Genomic DNA, 18,703 nt, shown 5'->3' on the forward strand with positions numbered 1-18,703 from the left:
TTCACTGAAATAATTTGGAACTTAAACCGATTTTCTTTTAGATTACATTATCTCTGCTAGTTTCAAAGGTTATCTTACTTGTACTATTTTCTTAGGTTCTTGTTTCTGTCTGCAGAGTATGTGTGCACACAAAGGGATTGTTTCAAAAGGCTGTGTCATTTGTGTTAGGAGTGATCACTCATTCACTCCTTAATGAGTCTGCACTTAATGAGCCAGAGTTTTGGTCATGTGAGCCAGAGTCAGGTGATAACTCTGATTTATCAGTGACTGCTGAAAATATCGGATGAAGAGAATCAGTTTGCAAGGATTTATTTCTTGTTCTAGCAGAGCAGAGAAGAGGAAAAGAACATTCTTCCCTGAGACGTGGATTTGGCACTGCCTCAATGTCAGGTATTGACAGTAATTATATCCAGAGGGTTGTGTTCCCTTCAGCTACAGAAAACAAAGCTCTTTAAAAACTAGTGAGTTACACTGGCATTTTCTGATTTTTCATTTTTTTTATTATTACTTTCCCCCCTCTTGTTGTTTTCCTTCATTACCACTTCAATCTTTGCAACATTTCCTCTGGTCCTGAAGTCTTCCTGTCAGTTGTGTCTACATTGATCCTCTATTGATTGCTTTCCAAATTTCACAGGCCTCTTCTTTCTCTGTCATCTCCTGTAAGAATATCTCCTCCAGACCTCAATCTGCTGCCTCATAAATCCTGGTTTCCTCTGGGTATACATTGGAACTAAAAAAAATTAAAAATTACTAAAGAGATAACTAATCTGTCCCTCAACAGCACATCTAGGATAATTTGAAGCAATTATTAAAAGGCTTCTCCAGGTTTGCAAGTAAACTTCATTCTCAATAAATAATTGTAAATTAAATTTGACAGGAACTTGGAGCCAGTGTATTCAAATCTGTTCAATTGAGCATGAAATATGCTTTGTAGAAATACACAAAGAATTCCAGAAGTGCCCATTTGGGCCTCAGCAAGCTGGGGCAGTTAATTATAAGTGGGAGAGTGTGGAATAAAAAGTTGCAGATTGCATTTTGTCCACTTCATTTCATTAGAAACAACTGAGTTGGAGCATTCCTTAATTTCCAGTCTCTTGAACAGGGAGAATTTTTTTTTCCTTCTACCATTTATAATATATAATATACAATCCTTTAGGAAGAAAAAAAAAATAAAAGAAACAAAAGCCCAATGTCAACTTCCCAAACCAATTCTAAAAATTCCTGGAGCCTGGCTGGAGGGTCTAATGGCTGGAAATGAGTGTGTACTTTGGCCCCGTGCCCAGAAGAGTAAGTGCCCTCATGTGTGAAAATAATGTTAATGCTGGTTATGGGCTGAAATCCCAGTGGAAAGAACATCAGCTGCAACAAATTGTCCGGTTAAACAGGCTGGAATCCTGCCAGGGCTGGAGCCAGGACACCCTCAGCCTGGTCCTCAGGGCTGAGCATCAGTGCAGGGATCAGCTGCACAGCTGCAGTGGGGGGAGCACCTCAGTGCTGCAGAACCACGCTGCTGAACAGGAGTTCAACTAACTTCAGACTTTAAGGAGGTTTAGATTTGGGTATTGGGATGGAATCTTTCTCTGAGGGGGTTGAAGCCCTGGCACAGGGTGCCCAGAGCAGCTGTGGCTGCCCCTGGATCCCTGGCTGTGCCCAAGGCCAGGCTGGACAGGGCTTGGAGCAGCCTGGGACAGTGGGAGGTCTCCCTGCCATGGCAGGGAGTGGCACTGGATGGGCTCTGAGGTCCATTTCCAGCCCAAACCATCCCATGTTTTTATGATATAAGTGCATTTCCCAAGGTTTCCCCTCTGGAGTTTGAGCTGGGGGAACCACATTCAGCAGCCAGTGCTTGGGGTCTGACTGAACTTCCAAAAAGCTCAGTGCTCTTCACTTTTTATTGTTTTAATCCTTTCCCTTTGGAATACAAACACAGAGATGAGGCCCTGATGAGTTTCCTGGCCCCTGACAGGAACAACAGCTTCAGGCTCACTGAGAATTCACTTAGAGGAGCAAAGCAAAGGTGCTTTGCTTTTATTTTTTGTTTTTAATTTTTTATTATTTTTCCTCCTCTTGTTGTTTTCCTTTGTTACCACTTCAATCTTTGCAACATTTCCTCTGGTCCTGAAGTCTTCGCTTGCTTCAAGCTGAATCTGTCAGTTCTACATTGATCCTCTACTGATTGCTTTTCAAATTTCACAGAGCTCTTCTTTCTCTGTCATCTCCTGCAAGAACATTTCCCCCCAGACCTCAATCTGCTGGTGCCCCAAGTATGAACAAACTTTATCTGAAATATAAAGATATATATTGGGTGTGCATCAGGCACCTCTGCAGATGAGGAGAGCCTGTTGTGCTGGACACTTGCAGAACTCCTTCTGAAGATCTTCCTTTCTCATTTTCCATGCCCCCCAAAGCCTGCAGAGCTGGCAGCAAGTGTGTCAAGCTCTGGGGAATAAATAAGAAGTTCAGAAAAAACAACCTTAGGGTGTACTCACAACTGCCCCAATCATCCTGCCAGCTGAGCCATGAAATAGCTTTTGTTCTTGTGTTAGAGGAAATGTTTTCTGTTCCAGGCAGGGCCAAAGCTGCTTTGCAGGAGGGAAACAGCAAAGTCTGAAGAGCAAAACTGAATTTCTGTTATTATAAAGCATGGAAGAGGATACCAGGTTTATGATATCCTGTCATGCTATGCACAGGAAAGCTAAATACTCAGAGATTTGATTTTTAGTAATTAGTAATTCAGTCCTCATCGAAAGAAAATGATAGTTTTGGAAATTTTCTAAGTCAGTCATTCCAAAACCGAGCAAACCAAAATTTTGGTTTCTGAATCAAAACAAGCAGTTGCTGAACTGGATGTTTAGAAAGTTTCTCATTTGTCCTTGTGCTCAAGCAGAGTCTGCAGTGTGGCAATGGACACAGGGACAATGAGTTCCCACAAAAAACACTTTTATTTCGCTAGCTATTAAATCAACTTTTGTTGATTTTATCCAGGACTTCAGTCTGGGATTATTTCTTGTCTTTCTTTTTAGATTTGGGGGTTTGTTTCAGAGTTTTGTTTAGATTTTTTTTTTTTACTCAGTGCAGACATTTACCTCTAAGAAAAGTGACTTGGAAATAAAGCTGCAAATGAAGTTTTTAACCCTGGAAGAATTTGTGCTTTGCAGAAGTAACTGTTTGTTTTTTTCTGATGCTTATAAATATTGGCAGGTCCCAAAACCGATGGAGAATGCATCAGATATATAGAGTAAAATATATATATTTATATGTAAATATTTAAATATAATATATTTTTAATTAGAAGGTAAAATGTATATATAAATATATATATAATATATTAATATAATATATAAATACATACTATAAATGTATCTATATTTCTATATATTGAATATAGAAATATAATATAATATGAAAATATGTATGGTAAAAATATATAATAGATAACTATAATATAATCTATAAATATATATGGTGCTTTTAAAAGCACCATATATATTTATAGATTATATTATAGTTATCTATTATATTTTTTATATATATATAAAAATATAATACATATAAATATATATGGTAAAAACACAGCCTTTTGTACAGTTCAAAGCAGAAGATGCCATCTTATAAATCTGGATCTGGAGGGAATTCCCCAGAACGCTTGGGGACATCATTAAGGATCATTTAATTAACGTGATCGAGCCCATTTATCCTGTGTTCCCTGGACAGTAACAGCTCAGGGGAAGCCCAGCTGCAGGTGGAGGTGCCCGACTCCATCACCACGTGGATCACAGAGGCTGTGGCTGTGTCTGAGGAGAAGGGGCTGGGCATTGCCACTCAGACCGAGCTGAAGACCTTCAAACCTTTCTTCATCGACTTCACACTGCCCTACCACGTCATCCGGGGCGAGCAGACCAAGATCCCCCTCACTGTCTACAATTACCTGGCCCTGTGTGCAGAGGTGAGGGTTGTTTTTTGTCCTCTTCTCCTGCCACAGTCGGGATGAAATGCTCGAGAGGCGGCGTGTGCTGCTTGGGCTCAGAGGTTTATTTATTCTTATCTACGTTACACTCTTACAAGGTGTGAGTTTCATCTAAAAAAGTAAAAAATGCCCCCATCTCTTTCTCTACGTCTCTTTCTCTAAACTGTCTGGTTATGAAATGACACCTAGATTATTTTTACTTTTAACCTAATAACCAACCACCCGTGCTCTGTAACGTGGATTCTTCTATCCAATTACAAAATCCCTCCCAGACCCATGAAGGAGAAGGTGAAAAAGAAGGACTCAGCCTCCACCCTAAAACCTCCACCTTGCTTTATATCTATTACTATATTCTAAAACCTTAAACTCTAAGTTTCCACCCTGTGATATCACACACTTCTATTCAAGCTCCACACCCACAATCCCAGTGCTGTCACTCAATTTTGGGAGCCTTTTCCAAGGCCTCAGGTCAAATGCAGTGTTTGCTTGGGGGTCAGTGCCTGTCAGCACAGAAAATCTTAAAGTCTCAGTGCCCAGGGTTCCAACAGCTCAGTCCTCACTCCTGGCTCTCCTCTGGGTTATCACCACGGCTGGTGGGTGACCTGCCAGGCACAGTAGATAAGGTGTCAGGCTAGCAGAGGAGTAAACTCAGCAGAGATGCTTTGAGAAGATAAATACTGCTTTTTTTCCACTCAAATAAATGTTGCTGCTTTATTTGGTTTTAGTCTGTAGCACGTGCAGTGGGCTGAGGTGTCTTGCAGAACTTAAGAAAGGCAAATGATGAGAAAGGCAGGGAAGACAATTTGGAATCTCGTGCTGAACCACAAAGAGGAATTTCCTTCATAATCAAAAAGCTGACAAAAATAGTTCATTTTGAAGGAATTACTTTTTCCTGAGGAATTCCATCTCCCTTGATGTTTTCTTCTCACACTCCATCTGCCCAGCTCCAGTAGCATCTCCCAGAAATACTTGTAGGATTGCTCAGCTGAAAGTACTGCACTCAGTCAGATCAATTGCTAGGAACTTTGAAGAATGAATAATCTGCATTCTTTTAGGATTTTATGGAGAATTCTGGGGGTTTCACATCATTTACATAGATCAGCTTGGCTTTGCAGCTGGTATTTCCAATAAATGACATTTCCAAAACTTTCACAGGTCCACGTGAAGATTTCTGTCCCAAAAGGCATCAAGTTTGTTGGGCACCCTGGGAAGCACCACCTGACCAGGAAGAAATGTGTGGCCCCTGGGGAAGCCAAGCCCACCTCCATCGTCCTGTCCTTCAGTGAGCTGGGCCTGAGCAACATCACTGGTACACAGAACTCAGCTTCTTGGTGCTCAAAGGGCTTTTAAAAGTGTTTCTTCTTCTTACTCTCTCAGGAGAAAATGCTCATTTCCCTCTCACCCCAGTTCATTCATTCCACTTGCTGCCAGCTTGGTTTTTCAACCTCGTTTGTTGTAGGAGCAAATTCCCTTCCTGTGGTGCACAGATTGTACAAACAAACATCAGAACACATTCTCTGGTCATCAGTTTTCCTGTTGTGATTGTATTTGCTCATGCAAGGTTACATTTCCCTGAAGAGATCAGTGGAAATTTTTTAATAAGAGAATAACAACAAATTCTGTGCAAATAATCCCAGTAAATACTCTGCAACACCCAAAACTAGGAAAGAGTTTCTCTGTTGTCCTGTGATTGTTCAAATATTGCCTGGTTTTAGATGTGATCACTCAAAGGAATATGAGAGAGTTGTAATTACAGCACTCGATGTGCTGTTAATCAGCTGCTTTTAATTAGTTTGGATCTCTTTAACTTCTAAAGACCTTCCTATCTCAAAATCTCTGCCACTTTTCCCTTCTGTTTCTCAGCAAAAGCTTTTGCCTATGGTGGGACCAACTGCTGCCAGGAGGGGATGCAGACCCTGAAGAATGGCAAACACTCAGAGGACTCTTACCTGGACAAAAGGACCCCTGTGGGAGTGGATTATGTTCGCAGCAGTGTCATTATTGAGGTGAGAAAAGACGAATTTATGATAATTCAGGGAGGAAAATGCTTGGGCAAATTGTGAAATCAAAGAGGAATAGGTGTATAAAGATCCTCAAGATGATTTATGGTGTGTTAGGGAGATTGGAAATAATCAGCTTTAGTGGGACTTGCACAGAGAGAGCTCATTGGAGCTCCTCTGGTGAATCTTCAACACAGTTCAGGAGAAATAGCAATGGAAATGTGATGGAATAAGCTTGTTTTATTAATCTAAGAACTGTGATAAAATGGAAGGTTCTCTGGCAGTGGTTAGCCCTGCTCTAGCTAACAGAACACAGTGCCATCACTTTTTTATAAAGGATATAAACCACTGCACAGCAGCAAAAATAATTTCTGTGTTTTCCAAGTAAAACTGGAATCTGTTCCTGCCCATTCAAGCTCTGTGGTTTATGCATGGATTTCTGTCTTTCTACAGCCAGAGGGACTGTCCAGAGAATACACCTACAGTGTGTTCTTCTGCCCAAATGGTAAGTTCATGATTTGAATGAGATATTCAGTTTGTTTGAATCAGTTTTAAAAAGAAGCATTTGGCTTCATCTCATTAAAAAAAAAAATTTAAAAAAATCTTTATTTCCATTTCTCTGTGATTGATGACTTATGGTGTGTAGGAAGAACTTGTAAATAAAGAGTCTTTCTTACCTGGCTGGCTAATTATGAATTTGCTCTAACTGCTCAAGTGATTTCTGGAAATGGCCATTAAATTCCTTTACTTTATGGAACAGTTTAGGTATTCAGCACTGTGGACAGTAACTGGGACTGTATTTTATTTTCAGCTGGTGTTTTAAGATTCAGTTCTGGAATCAGTCTCTCCTTTCTGCCAGAGATTTGGAGAGCTCAGAGTTGGCTCCAGTAGCTAAACAGAGATGCTTTTGACCACTAGATTAGAACTGCAAAATCACTTGATGGGTTCAGAAGAAATTCAGCTGAACAGTTTGAAGGATTTTCTGCCTTGAAGGGGGTAAAAATAAAAGATGAGAAGAAACAACCATGTGTATTTAATACTTTAAAGGAAGCTGGAAAAAAAACCCATGTACTTAGGAAAGGCCTGTTTGAATTTCACTTATCAGCCAGGGGTTATTTTTGGTATCGGTCAGATGAGCTCTAATTCTTACAACATTCCCTTGTTTTTCTGACTAGAGAAAATACACATTTCCACACCTAACAAGTATGAGTACCAGTACATGCAGAAACCAGCCCAGATGAGCCACTTTGACATTGCTGTGAAGGCTCACAATGATGCTCACCTGGCCCTGTCCTCTGGCCCCCATGACATGGCAGAGATGACAGAGATCGTCATCGGGGGACAGCAAAACACCAAAACCTGGATTTCCATCAGCAAAATGGGAGAGCCAGTGGCCAGCAGGGACACACCTGGCATCCTCTCCTGGGATGAGTTCCGCAGCTTCTGGATCAGCTGGAAAAATGGAGTTATCCAGGTACTGGATTCTTCTGTGTAATGGTCTGGAAGTGTCTTTTTAAACAGAGTTTGGGCACATACAGAGCAGTTTTCCCTTGCTGTAGAAGGTGGGAGTTTCATTCTCTGGTGCCTTTTCTCTCTGAAGCCCTGCTCAGGCTGTTGTGATCAGAACAAATCTGCTTCTGCCACCGTTATGTTCTCAGCACCTCACTCCTCAACGTTTTTAGTGATGAAACCTGGAGGGCCAAGCCTGTGGAATTCTCACTGAACTTCCTTGGATTGCTTTGTGGGTGGGAAAGAGAAGAGGCATTGTTGCATCTGCAGTGCACATCTGAGCTGGGAGGTGTCCTGCACAGGTGGCAGAGTCACTGCACATGTGAGGGCTCTTGGAACTCCATGGTTGTGGGAAATCCAGGCACAGAAAACTCTCAAAACCTTGAGAGCGCAGGCTCAAACTCAGAAATGAGCACAGGGCTCAACCTGAGACCTTGGGAAAGGCTTCCAGATTTAAAGACCATAAGCAAGAATGTAGGTTTGTAGTGTAGATAGAAATATATTAAGCTAAACAGTGGAAAGTCTTAACGTTTCAAAGTTTGGATATAGAAGTAGTTATAGAAAGAGTAAAAAGTTTTAAGGTGTAGCAAGTAGGTTTGTGTGTCATTGGATGATTGGTTAAGAAGGCACATTGCATTGCTGCAACACCTGTGAAACGTGTCTAATTGTTAATTTAATTAGCTATTGCAGTGAAAGTAGAAACAGTCTTTGTGGCAGTAGTTTATTGGCTAATAAACCTTTAATACACCTTGTAACTAGTGGTCTTCTGACCACTGACCACGGACTTCTGGCCTGTGCTGTGAAGATGTTCTCACTCCTCCATGAGACTGTAGAAGCTCAGAGCAATAAATCAAGATTTAAAGAGCATCTCAGTGGTGCCATCCCTCTCAATATCCTGATACATGCTGTCTTGTCCCTTTCAGGTTGGCCACGGTACTCGGGTGCTAAACGAATCTATTATTGTGGAGTGGACAGTCCCCAAACAGCTTGAGGTGAAGTACATTGGCTTTTCCACAGGCTGGGGGTCAATGGGAGAGTTTAAAATTTGGAGAAAAGAAGAGACTGATGAAAATCACAATGAAGCATTTACTCTTGGAGTTCCCCACAACATAATTCCAGGATCAGAAAGAGCTACGGCTTCAATAATAGGTATCAATTATCAGGAGGTATCACTTAGGTACCCCTTATCAAATGTGAACAGATGCTCCAGCTGTTACTTCTGACCAGTACTTGAGTAATGCACACCAGATAAGATAGTCACAGGCACTTAAAAAGGTTTATTACTGCTTAATTCTGGGACAGATTATTCCTTGGGATTTCCTTGTCACTTGTTTGAAGCTTTTTTGGGTTGACAGTGGCTTGAAGTTGATGCCATGTGAGGGGCTTTGCAGGGGCTCTGTCTGTGACAGTTCATGGTGTTTATTTCATTGTCATCCTCATCATAAATTGTGCCGTGTTCTAAACTGGTCTAAACTGGGAAGTCATGGATAATGAAAAGCTGAAATGTGGAATTTTTTTAATCCAACAAGAGATTGAAATTCTCAATCTCAAAGAGCCTAAAATTCTCAGCTTCCAGGGCTCCAACAGGCTAAGACTTAACCTCTGAAGGACTTCCCAATTATTTAAGTTTTATTCCAATTATTGAAGTCACAGTTTATTTAAGCTGAGTCTGGGGCAGCCAGGAGATATTAGTGCAGTGAGGTGGGGGTTAATCATAAAACACAAAAGGAAACCTTAATTTGCCAGATCCTGAACATTTCCCCTCTTTCTCAACAGGAGATGTGATGGGTCCTACTCTGAACAACCTGGACAATCTGCTGAGGTTGCCCTTTGGCTGTGGGGAGCAGAACATGATCCATTTTGCCCCCAATGTCTTTGTCCTGAAATACCTGCAGAAAACCAAGCAGCTCAGTCACGAGGTGGAGGTGGAAGCTACTGATTACCTTGTTCAAGGTAACTCATTTCAATTAAATTTACAGATGGAGAAAAGGCTTTGAATGAATAGTTTTACTTAACATATCACCTTTTCTAATCAAGAATAGCCCAAGTGATGAGGATTCATAATTTCTTGCACGATAATCTCATAGTATGTGAGATTTTGATGGCAAAATGTTTTCCCTTGATGTGTAACCTGTGTTTGCCTTCAGTAATTCCTAGTTCAGATGTTCATTAATTTGTCTTTATCTTTTTTCCTTAGCTGATTTCTATGTTTAAACATTTTCAAAAGTAAAGGAAAACGAAATCTAGTAAAAAATCTGTATATTTAGAGGGTTTTGCCTTATTCATAAATTGTCTTTTCAAGCCTTAAGCCACTAGAGTTATGGCCCTTTTTCTGGATTTTTTTAAACAGTATTCTCTTAATAACAGTATACCAAAAATCAAAATTTAGTATCCAAAGTAGTTAAAAGTCTTCATTACATGGCTCTAGGCTATCTGTCCTTTCCGTGTCCTGTCCTACTTTACCAAGAAGCTCAAAAAAACCTTTTTTTGTTGGTTGGTTGGTTTGGTTTAGGTTGGGGTTGGTTTGTTTTTTTGGGGGATTTGTTTTGTTTTTTGGGGGTTTTTTTCCACTGTTTTCCTCAGCATTTGTTTTGGGGAGAGCCACATGCAAAATAGTTTTATAACTAAGTACAATTCTCAGGACAAGTAAGAATTCAGAGATCATTAAAACCAAGAGTGACCCAAAGGGACAAAGCTCTCTTGTGTATGAGTCAGACAATAGTCATGTCATGAAATCAGAGGTGACAGGGTTAGGTGGTTCTCCTCTGAAAATATAAATATAAAATGTAATATGTGAGATATTTCTTGTGTTCAGCAGCAAAAGCCCAATGCTACTTCCTCTGCCTGGCTCCAGTCATTTCACTTGTAATTTTCTGTGCTTGCTGGGAGCAATGAGGCAAAGGGAATTTGTTAATGGCCCGAGTCAGTGTTTCCTTTGCAACATCATTTGCTTTTGTTTCTTTTTATGAATCTGCAAATCTTCCAGGTTTTTGGCTCCAAACTCTGTTTGCTAATTAACCCTTACAGAAGAAACCCCCAAGAGTTTTAAACCCTTCTGTGTTTACTGGAGCCCTGCCAAGTATAAGGTTTAGATGGGAAATGCTCACTCTAGAAAGCTTTTGTGATTTACCAAGCCAGAAAACTTCTTCATCCCTTAATCATCCATCATGGAAAATGCTGATAGCCAACAATTCCTGTGTATTCCCTCTTCTTTAGAAGTGGCTTGGGCTAAACCAGTCAGTATTTTTTCTACTTTCCCAGCAAAAAAAAAAGCAGGTGAACAGGGGAAAACTGGAGAGAGGAACCTCTTCAGTGAGCCCCAGCATCCAGAGTGTTTAGAAAGGAGGAGGGTTCAGAAGAGCAAGCAAGACATAAAGTCTGTGCCACTCCCAACCAACAGGCAGAGAAGAATAACAGCAAGAGCAATGAAGTGTAAATTCAGCTCAGAATCATAGAATATCCTGAGTTGGAAGGGACCCACTGTGATCAGAGTCCAGCTCTGGAATGAATGGCCCATACAGGAGTCAAACCCACAGCCTTGGCAGTACTGGCACCATGAGCATTCAGAAAGAGAAGAACAGAAACAATGAGAAGGGTGGTATGAAATACTGGGACTGAATGTGTCCATTTACACACCAGAAAGGAACACTGAGGAACTGTTTAAGCAGGAAGTGCTGAGTAGTAAATCATACCTGAGGGCTGCAGGGAGAAAAAAAGCAATTTAATTTAACACCTAGTTTTTGGAGGAAGGAAAAAAAATAATACCATCACTTAGGCTTTCTGCCAGGTATTTGTACCTATCCCAGCACCCCCAGGCAAGGATGTGGTGACCACAAGAGCATCATCAATCTCTGGGTCTTCATTCCTCCCATTTTCCCGACCAGTCCCTGTGAGCACTGGGGAGCTACAGAGCAGCTGGGAAGGGTGGGAGTCATGAGCAGCCCCTCCTCAGGGACTGAGGAGCTGCCTGGATCTGCAGAGGTCAGCAGAGAAACTTCACCTCCAGAAAGGAAACAAAAATCCGCTCCCATAAAAGCATCATGTAGTGTGGAATAAAACACCTCCTCCTGTGCTGCAGGCGTTAAATGTCTTTTTTGACACAATCTTCTTGCAGATTGGACTTTTCCTTATCAGAAATGTCCATCCTGGAGGGTTTGATTCCAATGGGTGTTTCAGAGCTTTATCCAAGTGTGCTTTGTGTATCCCTCCATGTGGAGGTTTTGCTAGGATGGGCACGGTTGTAGACAAACAGGTTTGAGAAGCAAATCATTTTCCTGCTAGAAAGAGCATTTCTACTCTTTTTTCATTTTCAACCTCAGAAGACATTCCAGGAGAGAGTTCTTATCTTCAGCATCCACCTTGTTAATAATGATTTCTAAAACCAGCCTTGGGACAGCCCTTGTGGCTGGGAGGTGTCCACGTGCTCTGAGACCACAGCTGTTGTTTTTATGTTACGTGAAGTTGTTCCAAGCAACAGCTTTGTGAAAAGTCTGAATCCAGCTGTAATGTCACAGGCAGAACATTTTAATTTGTAAATGGAAGTAAAATGGAAGGAGAGTGGCTGTATGCTTAAGTAAAAACCTTTTGATAATGCATTTTTTTTTCAGAGAAGTATCAGATTTTTAGCATTTCCAGTGTCCAAAAGGCAGGAGCTGCAATGTCCCATATGTTATCCTGAGCAGATTTCTGGATAAACTGCACACAGAGCTGGCTCTCACTCACAGCAGAATAAGAAGCTGCCTCGGGCAGCAGAATCCCTTACACATGTTCCAGATGTTCTGAGCCTTCATTCACTTCAACTACTCGTTTTTCTCTGTGTGAAGAGCTTTTGGACTCCCTCAATTCTTTTGTGACTTGCAGGCTACCAGCGCCAGCTGACCTACAAGAGGCAGGATGGCTCCTACAGTGCTTTTGGGGAGAGGGACTCATCAGGGAGCATGTGGTGAGTGGCTATTTAAAACTGAGTTAGAAATGCGTTAAGAGCTTTACTAAACAGAAAAAATACACAATTGCCTGGGAAAGAGGAGTGATTTTCCAGCTTTTCTCATGGTATCACACACAGTGGAGAACAGAAATAATGCAGTAATATTCAGTGACTACAGAACTGCTGTACAGTGCTGCTGAGTGCTCTGACTACATTAGGTGATGTGTTGTAGGTGATTCAGGTCTCAGGAGCAGTTAAGAGGGATAAATCAGCCAATTAGTCCAGGTTTCAGGCACCAAGCTGTAGTTAAGGGTCATATCTGCAACTGGAGTAGCAATTATGGAGCATTTAAGCCCCTGATTCCATTAGGGAATGGAGTTTTACCTGAAGCAGGGACAGGGAAATGTGCTGTCCCTACAAGTGGCAGAGGCTTCTCTCAGGGTAGGTAAAAACCCACCAAAACCAACCCCAAAACTCTCAACGACATCCTTGTACCATGGGCTGGAATCCTCCTGTACCTCCTGGATGGAACAGGATGGGTTTGTTCTCTGGGAATAAGGGCAGGACCTTTCACCCCAGAGGAGAGCCAGGAGTGTGAACCTGCAGGGTCAGCTGCTGTCACTGCTGTCCCCAAAGCCTGGCAGGTTCGTGTGACATCAGCCCTGGGTGTCACCAGCCCCAGGGCTCAGCTCTGGAGGTCCTGGCCTCCATCCCTCTGCTCCATCCCTGTTTGGGCTGTCACAGATTCCCCTCTGCCTCTCTCTGCCTGGGACAGGGAACTCTCACCCCAGCCCCTGCATGTGAAATATGGTGACAGAGAATTACTCAACACTCCAAAAATCCCCTGCCAGGCAGCAGTGTTTGCTACCCTCCCATTCCTCAGGGGCTTGTAAATGCAATGACTCAATCCCCCTGAAGCTGGCCAGTGCTCACACTTGTTGTCAGAGGTTTAGAATTCCAAAAACACTTCTGGTGCTTTCTTAAGTCTTAATTCTGTATAAAGTGTAACACAGCTTCAGGCTTGAGGAAAAGATCTGGATTTCTTATGAGAAATATATTGATTCTTAATTTTAAAATATTGATTCTTAGCGTAAAAACTTCAGTAATTGGGGATAAAAAAGAACTATATTTCAGGGTGTGCCATAATTTTGATAAAAACACCTTTGAGTTCTACTTTTCAATTTAGGTTGTTGACCTTTAATCCTTTTTTTATCCAAAACCTGGACAGTGTTTGGGTGCTTTTACATCCCATGAACATTTTAACAACAACATTTAGTGTTTCCCAACCAGATTTTTTTCAATTTCTGCTTTTTAAGAATGTATTTTTTCATTACAGGATCTTTATTCTGAATTTGTTTCCTCAGTAAAGACGGTTAATTCAATTTTACAGGTTAACAGCTTTTGTACTCAAGTCCTTTGCTCAGTCTCGTGGGTTTATTTTCATTGACCCCAAAGAACTCACAGCTGCCAAAGACTGGATCATCCAGCACCAGAAAGATGATGGTTCCTTCCCTGCTATGGGCAGGATACTAAACAAGGACATTCAGGTAAAAATCACACAGGATCAACTTGCAGCAAGGACATTTTTTAAGTTATTAATAGAGCACAAAGAGATGCAGTTTGAATATGAATTTTGCACTTGAAAGGCTGGAATACTACAGGGTGAACCAGGGGGGTTTCAGTTATAAAAGGTCTATCAGAATGAGTCTGTGGGGTGTTCCCAGAGGATGAAAAGCAAGGTGTGAAGTCTTACAAAATACTGCATTAAATGTGTCCTGGCTCCAGGCAGTGTGGGATTGGGTTCCTAAATTTTAGACTCCTTGTGTGCAAAGAAAAGAAATTTGGTGCTGGTTCAGCTTCTCCTCTAGTTCTAACACATCCTTTGTATTGCTTCAAAGTCTCTTTTTTCTCCTCCAGTGTCCTTTTCTCTAGTTTTTATCCAGTGGTTTGTGTTGTTTATCCTTCCAGGGTGGGATACATGGGAAGATTTCCTTGACAGCTTATGTGGTTGCATCTCTTCTGGAAACAGGTGTCACTTCTGAGGTAACAAAAACTTAGTTGAAACAGGTCCAAAAGTTCTCTCTATTATATTTTTTTTTTTTAAACTTCATTTTGCTGCTGTTTGCCTTCAGAGGTTCTGTGTTCTGTAGAGTGACTGACAGCACCCAGGGAAGAGAGGCTGCTGAAAGCCTTGGGATTGTTTTGAAGTTCAGGAATCTGTCCTGAAGTTGTTCAAGGTGGTCTCCCACCCTTCAGCCATCAGCTTGTGATTATTCCACCAGAGCAAAACACTTCACTCCATCCCTCAGTCTCTCCAAGAAATTACTGCAAAAAGAGTTTTCTGCCTCTTAGCTTCAAGCTGTGAGTGCAGCCCGTGCAGATCCTGGTCTCTTGCCTGTAGAGACTCAGAAATCCTGGCTTGGTGCTAAAAGCAGTTTAACTTGGGGATTCAGGGAACTCTTGTGGTCTGGCTTGGCTGCAGTGGCCAAAATGCTACTGCTGTTAGATTACAGTGCCTTTGCAGAGCTGAGCTCCTGCAATGTGCTGGATTGAGGGCTCTGGAGAAAAATGTTTCTGTTCTTTACGATGAGACAGAGCAGGAACATGGCAAAAAAGCAGCTCTGTAGGAACGGCCAATTCCACTGGAAAAACACCCCCAAACTTCCAGTACAACTGGTGTTTTAGGGATTCCTCCTTAAAATCCCTGGTAAAACTGTGCTCCTGCCCTCCGATGTGCTTCTGCCAGCATGCAGCTTCATAGAATGGAGATGTTTAGATAAGATTAAAGGGACACATTCCCTCTAAGTGGGATTGGAAAGATGCTCCCTTGCAGATGTTCCCTCGCTCTTCAGCCAAGGGAGAGGGCGGTGGAGGCTGTGCACAGGCAGAACTGTGCACAGGAAGATGAAAAGAGGAGGTGCAGTGGATGTTGCAGCATCTCTTGGTGATCTGCTCTCAGACAAAAGGGTCCATTCAGGCAAAACCTTGAGAGTTTGTGGAGGTGTCAGAACAGTCAGTGCCCCTTCAGGAACTCTGATAACCTCAGCACTTCTCATCAATCCCTGTGGAGCCTGGGGAGTGAGACCAGGCTGCTGCTTCAGGCAGATGTCCCCTAACCCCCTGTCCTTGTTGGAGTGGAAGGCTTTCAACCTTATTAAAAATTCAGAAAACCCTGCAGAGCTCACAGAGTAACTTCCTGCCTCCCTGTCAGCAGTGTCCCCCTCTGAGCAGTGATGTGATGCTCCCTCTGGGCTGCTGTGTGTCAAGGCAGCCCCAGCAGTGCAGTTTCTGTGGATTCTAATGGTTTTCCTAGAGGAGATTTGTGAGTGCTCCTAATGATCTTAGCTAGGAAATGAGGAAGGGGGAAGGTTAGTGCCACAGGGAAATCAAAGGAAACCAAATTACATCAAGTCCAATTAAATTGTTTCTATAAATTATCAGAGCCACGTTCCTGCCTGGTGAGGTCATTGGGGGAGTTAATAAAACATGTTTGTTGGCTGCAGGGACCCCTGGGAACCTTGGCCTTTATTATCCTCTGGCGTCTGCCAGACGCTCTGGAGTGTCAGGAACACAATCAAACCTACAGTACAGAGCTCGCCCCTGCCCTGTTCATCTGTTGCCTTGCAGGGGCACAGAATTTCTTCAGCTTTAGGGGAGGAAAAGTGTGTCTCAGTGTCAGCCTAAATCATTCTTGCTCTGCTGTTTGCACCTTTTTTTTTTTTTAATTTTGATGCACGGCTAGGGAAAGTGTCAATACTGTTCTGCAGAGAGCAAGATGTATCTTTCTGAGTTTATTGTGGGGGTTTGTTGTTGTTGTTGTTTTTGTTTGGATTTTGTCATTGTTTTTTGCTTGGTTGGGTTTTTTTAATGGGCACGATGTAACAAAGTGACCCTAACTTCTGAGACTGGCACATCTGCCTGGGCTCTTCCCCCTGTGAATGCAGGAAGAAAGAACAGCTGTTGACAAAGCAAAACACTTCCTGGAGTCCAACCTGTATTCAGCAGAGGACCCCTACACCACTGCCCTGAGTGCCTATGCCCTGACCCTGCTGCACAGCCCCGCCGCGGCCGCGACGCTGCGCAGGATGAACAGCATGGCCATCACCCAAGGTAGGAGCTCCAGCATGGCCATCACCCAAGGTAGGAGTCCTGGGCTCCAGCATGGCCATCACCCAAGGCAGGAGCTCCAGTCCTGGGCTCCAGCATGGCCATCACCCAAGGTAGGAGCTCCAGCATGGCCATCACCCAAGGTAGGGGCTCTGGGCTCCAGCATGGCCATCACCCAAGGTAGGGGCTCCAGCATGGCCATCACCCAAGGTAGGAGTCCTGGGCTCCAGCATGGCCATCACCCAAGGTAGGAGCTCCAGCATGGCCATCACCCAAGGTAGGAGCTCTGGGCTCCAGCATGGCCATCACCCAAGGTAGGAGCTCCAGCATGGCCATCACCCAAGGTAGGGGCTCTGGGCTCCAGCATGGCCATCACCCAAGGTAGGAGCTCCAACCCTGGGCTCTGCCCCTCCCAGGAACAGCCAAACCCAGCCTGAATGCTGCACTTGAGCTGCTGGAGAGGATGGGGCCTGGTGGGTGAGGGATTCCTCACGGCACAGTTTGGCTTTGTAAGATGAAGGTGCTCCTGGCTGTCTTTGGAGAGGGTTCCACACGTGGGGCTGATGCTGAAGGAAGGCAAGTGCAGCAGAATTACAGAATACCCTGAATTGCAAGGGACCAACTTGTGAGTGAATGGCCCACACAGAGATCAGAGCCACAGCCCTGGTGTTCAGCAGCACTGTTCTCTAACCAGAGTGATTTCAAGTTGTTCAGAGGCTCTGCAGTGCTCTCCTCACAGTGACAGTTTGCCCTGTAACACCTCACATTCCCTGATGGTGTATTTGAATCCAAAATCCATGAATTACCTGATTCACACTGAATCATCTTTGTCATTCCAAAGGGAGCCCCTTGCCCAGGGATGGGTGTCCAAAAGGAGGGACAGGGCAGCTCAGGGCACAGAGCTGATGCAAAAGTGGAATTTGACTCCTCCCGTGCACAGAGGCTCAGCTGCACTCCTGCTCTGATAACATCCATGTCCCACTTTTCCTAGATGGCTTTACACACTGGAGCCTCACAGGAACCCTTGTCACTGATGAAGACACCTTCATGGGATTTAATGATGGACTCTCTCAATCAGGTAATTGGGAACCTGCAGTGCAAAGGCAGAGAAAAGGCAAGGGGCTGCCACAGCACCCTGCATGTATTGCAGTGATTTATTTCTAAAATACAAGGTATTCTAAATTGTCAGTCAGCCAGGACAGGGTCCAGAGGAAAGAGAGCTCAGAAAAGGCAGGTAGCTGAAAGAATAAATGGGACACAGAGCAAGATGTGGTCCAGAGAGAACAGGTTTTTCAGCCTCAGCTGTCTCATCAGTTTTCACTCCAGTTTTATAAAGACAGAATCCCAGGTGGCCCTCACTCTTCTGTCAAGGAGTAGTAATTCAAAATGGAAATCTGAGGGAACTAAAATATACTTAATTTTAGAGCTATTTATTTTTGTGTTTTCAAGTGGACCTAAGGATTGTATGACCGGTGTCTGACACTTCAGCTGATTTTTCTAGACTTTGGCTGTCAAAGCCACAGAAGCAGTGAATGATGCTGTAATTTTCAAGCCACTTAGAGCCACTGACTCTTTGGATATGATGTAGGTGCAGCAATGTTCAAGAGGGATCTGACTGAATAATGTATGAAAATCTCAAGAGCAGGACAACAGTGTGGGCAGCAGCAGAGTAGGACTGGAGTGGGAGAGGAATTACTTGTGGGATACAGTCAAGTAGAAGGAGTTTATCTATTGTGTGAATATCTCTATTATTGGTTATCTCTGTTATTGAAGGGAGGCTTATATTGAAAGCAGAGATATCTCAGGGAGGTGAAGTACCTTGGGTGCAGACATTTTAACTTCCCTTTCCCTACGTTTACTCCTACAGACTCTTAACTTTTTAGAATCATTTTTCAGTTAATAACTATTCATAGAACTATCTCTAGACCAGCCTGAACTCTCACTTCTAGATGGTATTTTCTTTTTTTTTTTTTAATTTTCTTCTCTTTCAGTTGTTTCTGCAGAAGTGGAAATGACATCTTATGCCCTTCTGACCTACACACTCCTGGGGGACGTGGCCTCTGCACTCCCTGTGGTCAAGTGGCTCTCACAGCAGAGGAATGCACTGGGAGGATTCTCATCTACTCAGGTGGGCTGCCTCTGGAAAAGGTAGCTGGATTGCATGCATTGTCAATTGATTCAGGAATGCAGAGTTTC

The 18,703-nt window shown here is 43.0% G+C and overlaps 1 protein-coding gene across 1 annotated transcript in view; it reads left to right on the forward strand.

The window, feature by feature from the left end:
* Nucleotides 1-18,703, forward strand: part of CPAMD8 (C3 and PZP like alpha-2-macroglobulin domain containing 8) — a 58,463-nt gene that overhangs the window by 16,846 nt on the left and 22,914 nt on the right. Inside the window, exons 19-32 of the mRNA XM_066336400.1 lie at nt 328-390; nt 3,715-3,946; nt 5,123-5,276; nt 5,831-5,973; nt 6,421-6,472; nt 7,143-7,441; nt 8,400-8,625; nt 9,253-9,429; nt 12,337-12,418; nt 13,791-13,947; nt 14,369-14,443; nt 16,345-16,510; nt 17,499-17,585; nt 18,499-18,635. Coding sequence (XP_066192497.1) covers nt 328-390; nt 3,715-3,946; nt 5,123-5,276; nt 5,831-5,973; nt 6,421-6,472; nt 7,143-7,441; nt 8,400-8,625; nt 9,253-9,429; nt 12,337-12,418; nt 13,791-13,947; nt 14,369-14,443; nt 16,345-16,510; nt 17,499-17,585; nt 18,499-18,635 — 2,050 coding nt within the window. The remainder of the gene's footprint in view (nt 1-327; nt 391-3,714; nt 3,947-5,122; nt 5,277-5,830; nt 5,974-6,420; nt 6,473-7,142; nt 7,442-8,399; nt 8,626-9,252; nt 9,430-12,336; nt 12,419-13,790; nt 13,948-14,368; nt 14,444-16,344; nt 16,511-17,498; nt 17,586-18,498; nt 18,636-18,703) is intronic.

Source organism: Sylvia atricapilla, chromosome 26, assembly GCF_009819655.1.
Source record: "Sylvia atricapilla isolate bSylAtr1 chromosome 26, bSylAtr1.pri, whole genome shotgun sequence".
NCBI lineage: Eukaryota > Metazoa > Chordata > Aves > Passeriformes > Sylviidae > Sylvia > Sylvia atricapilla.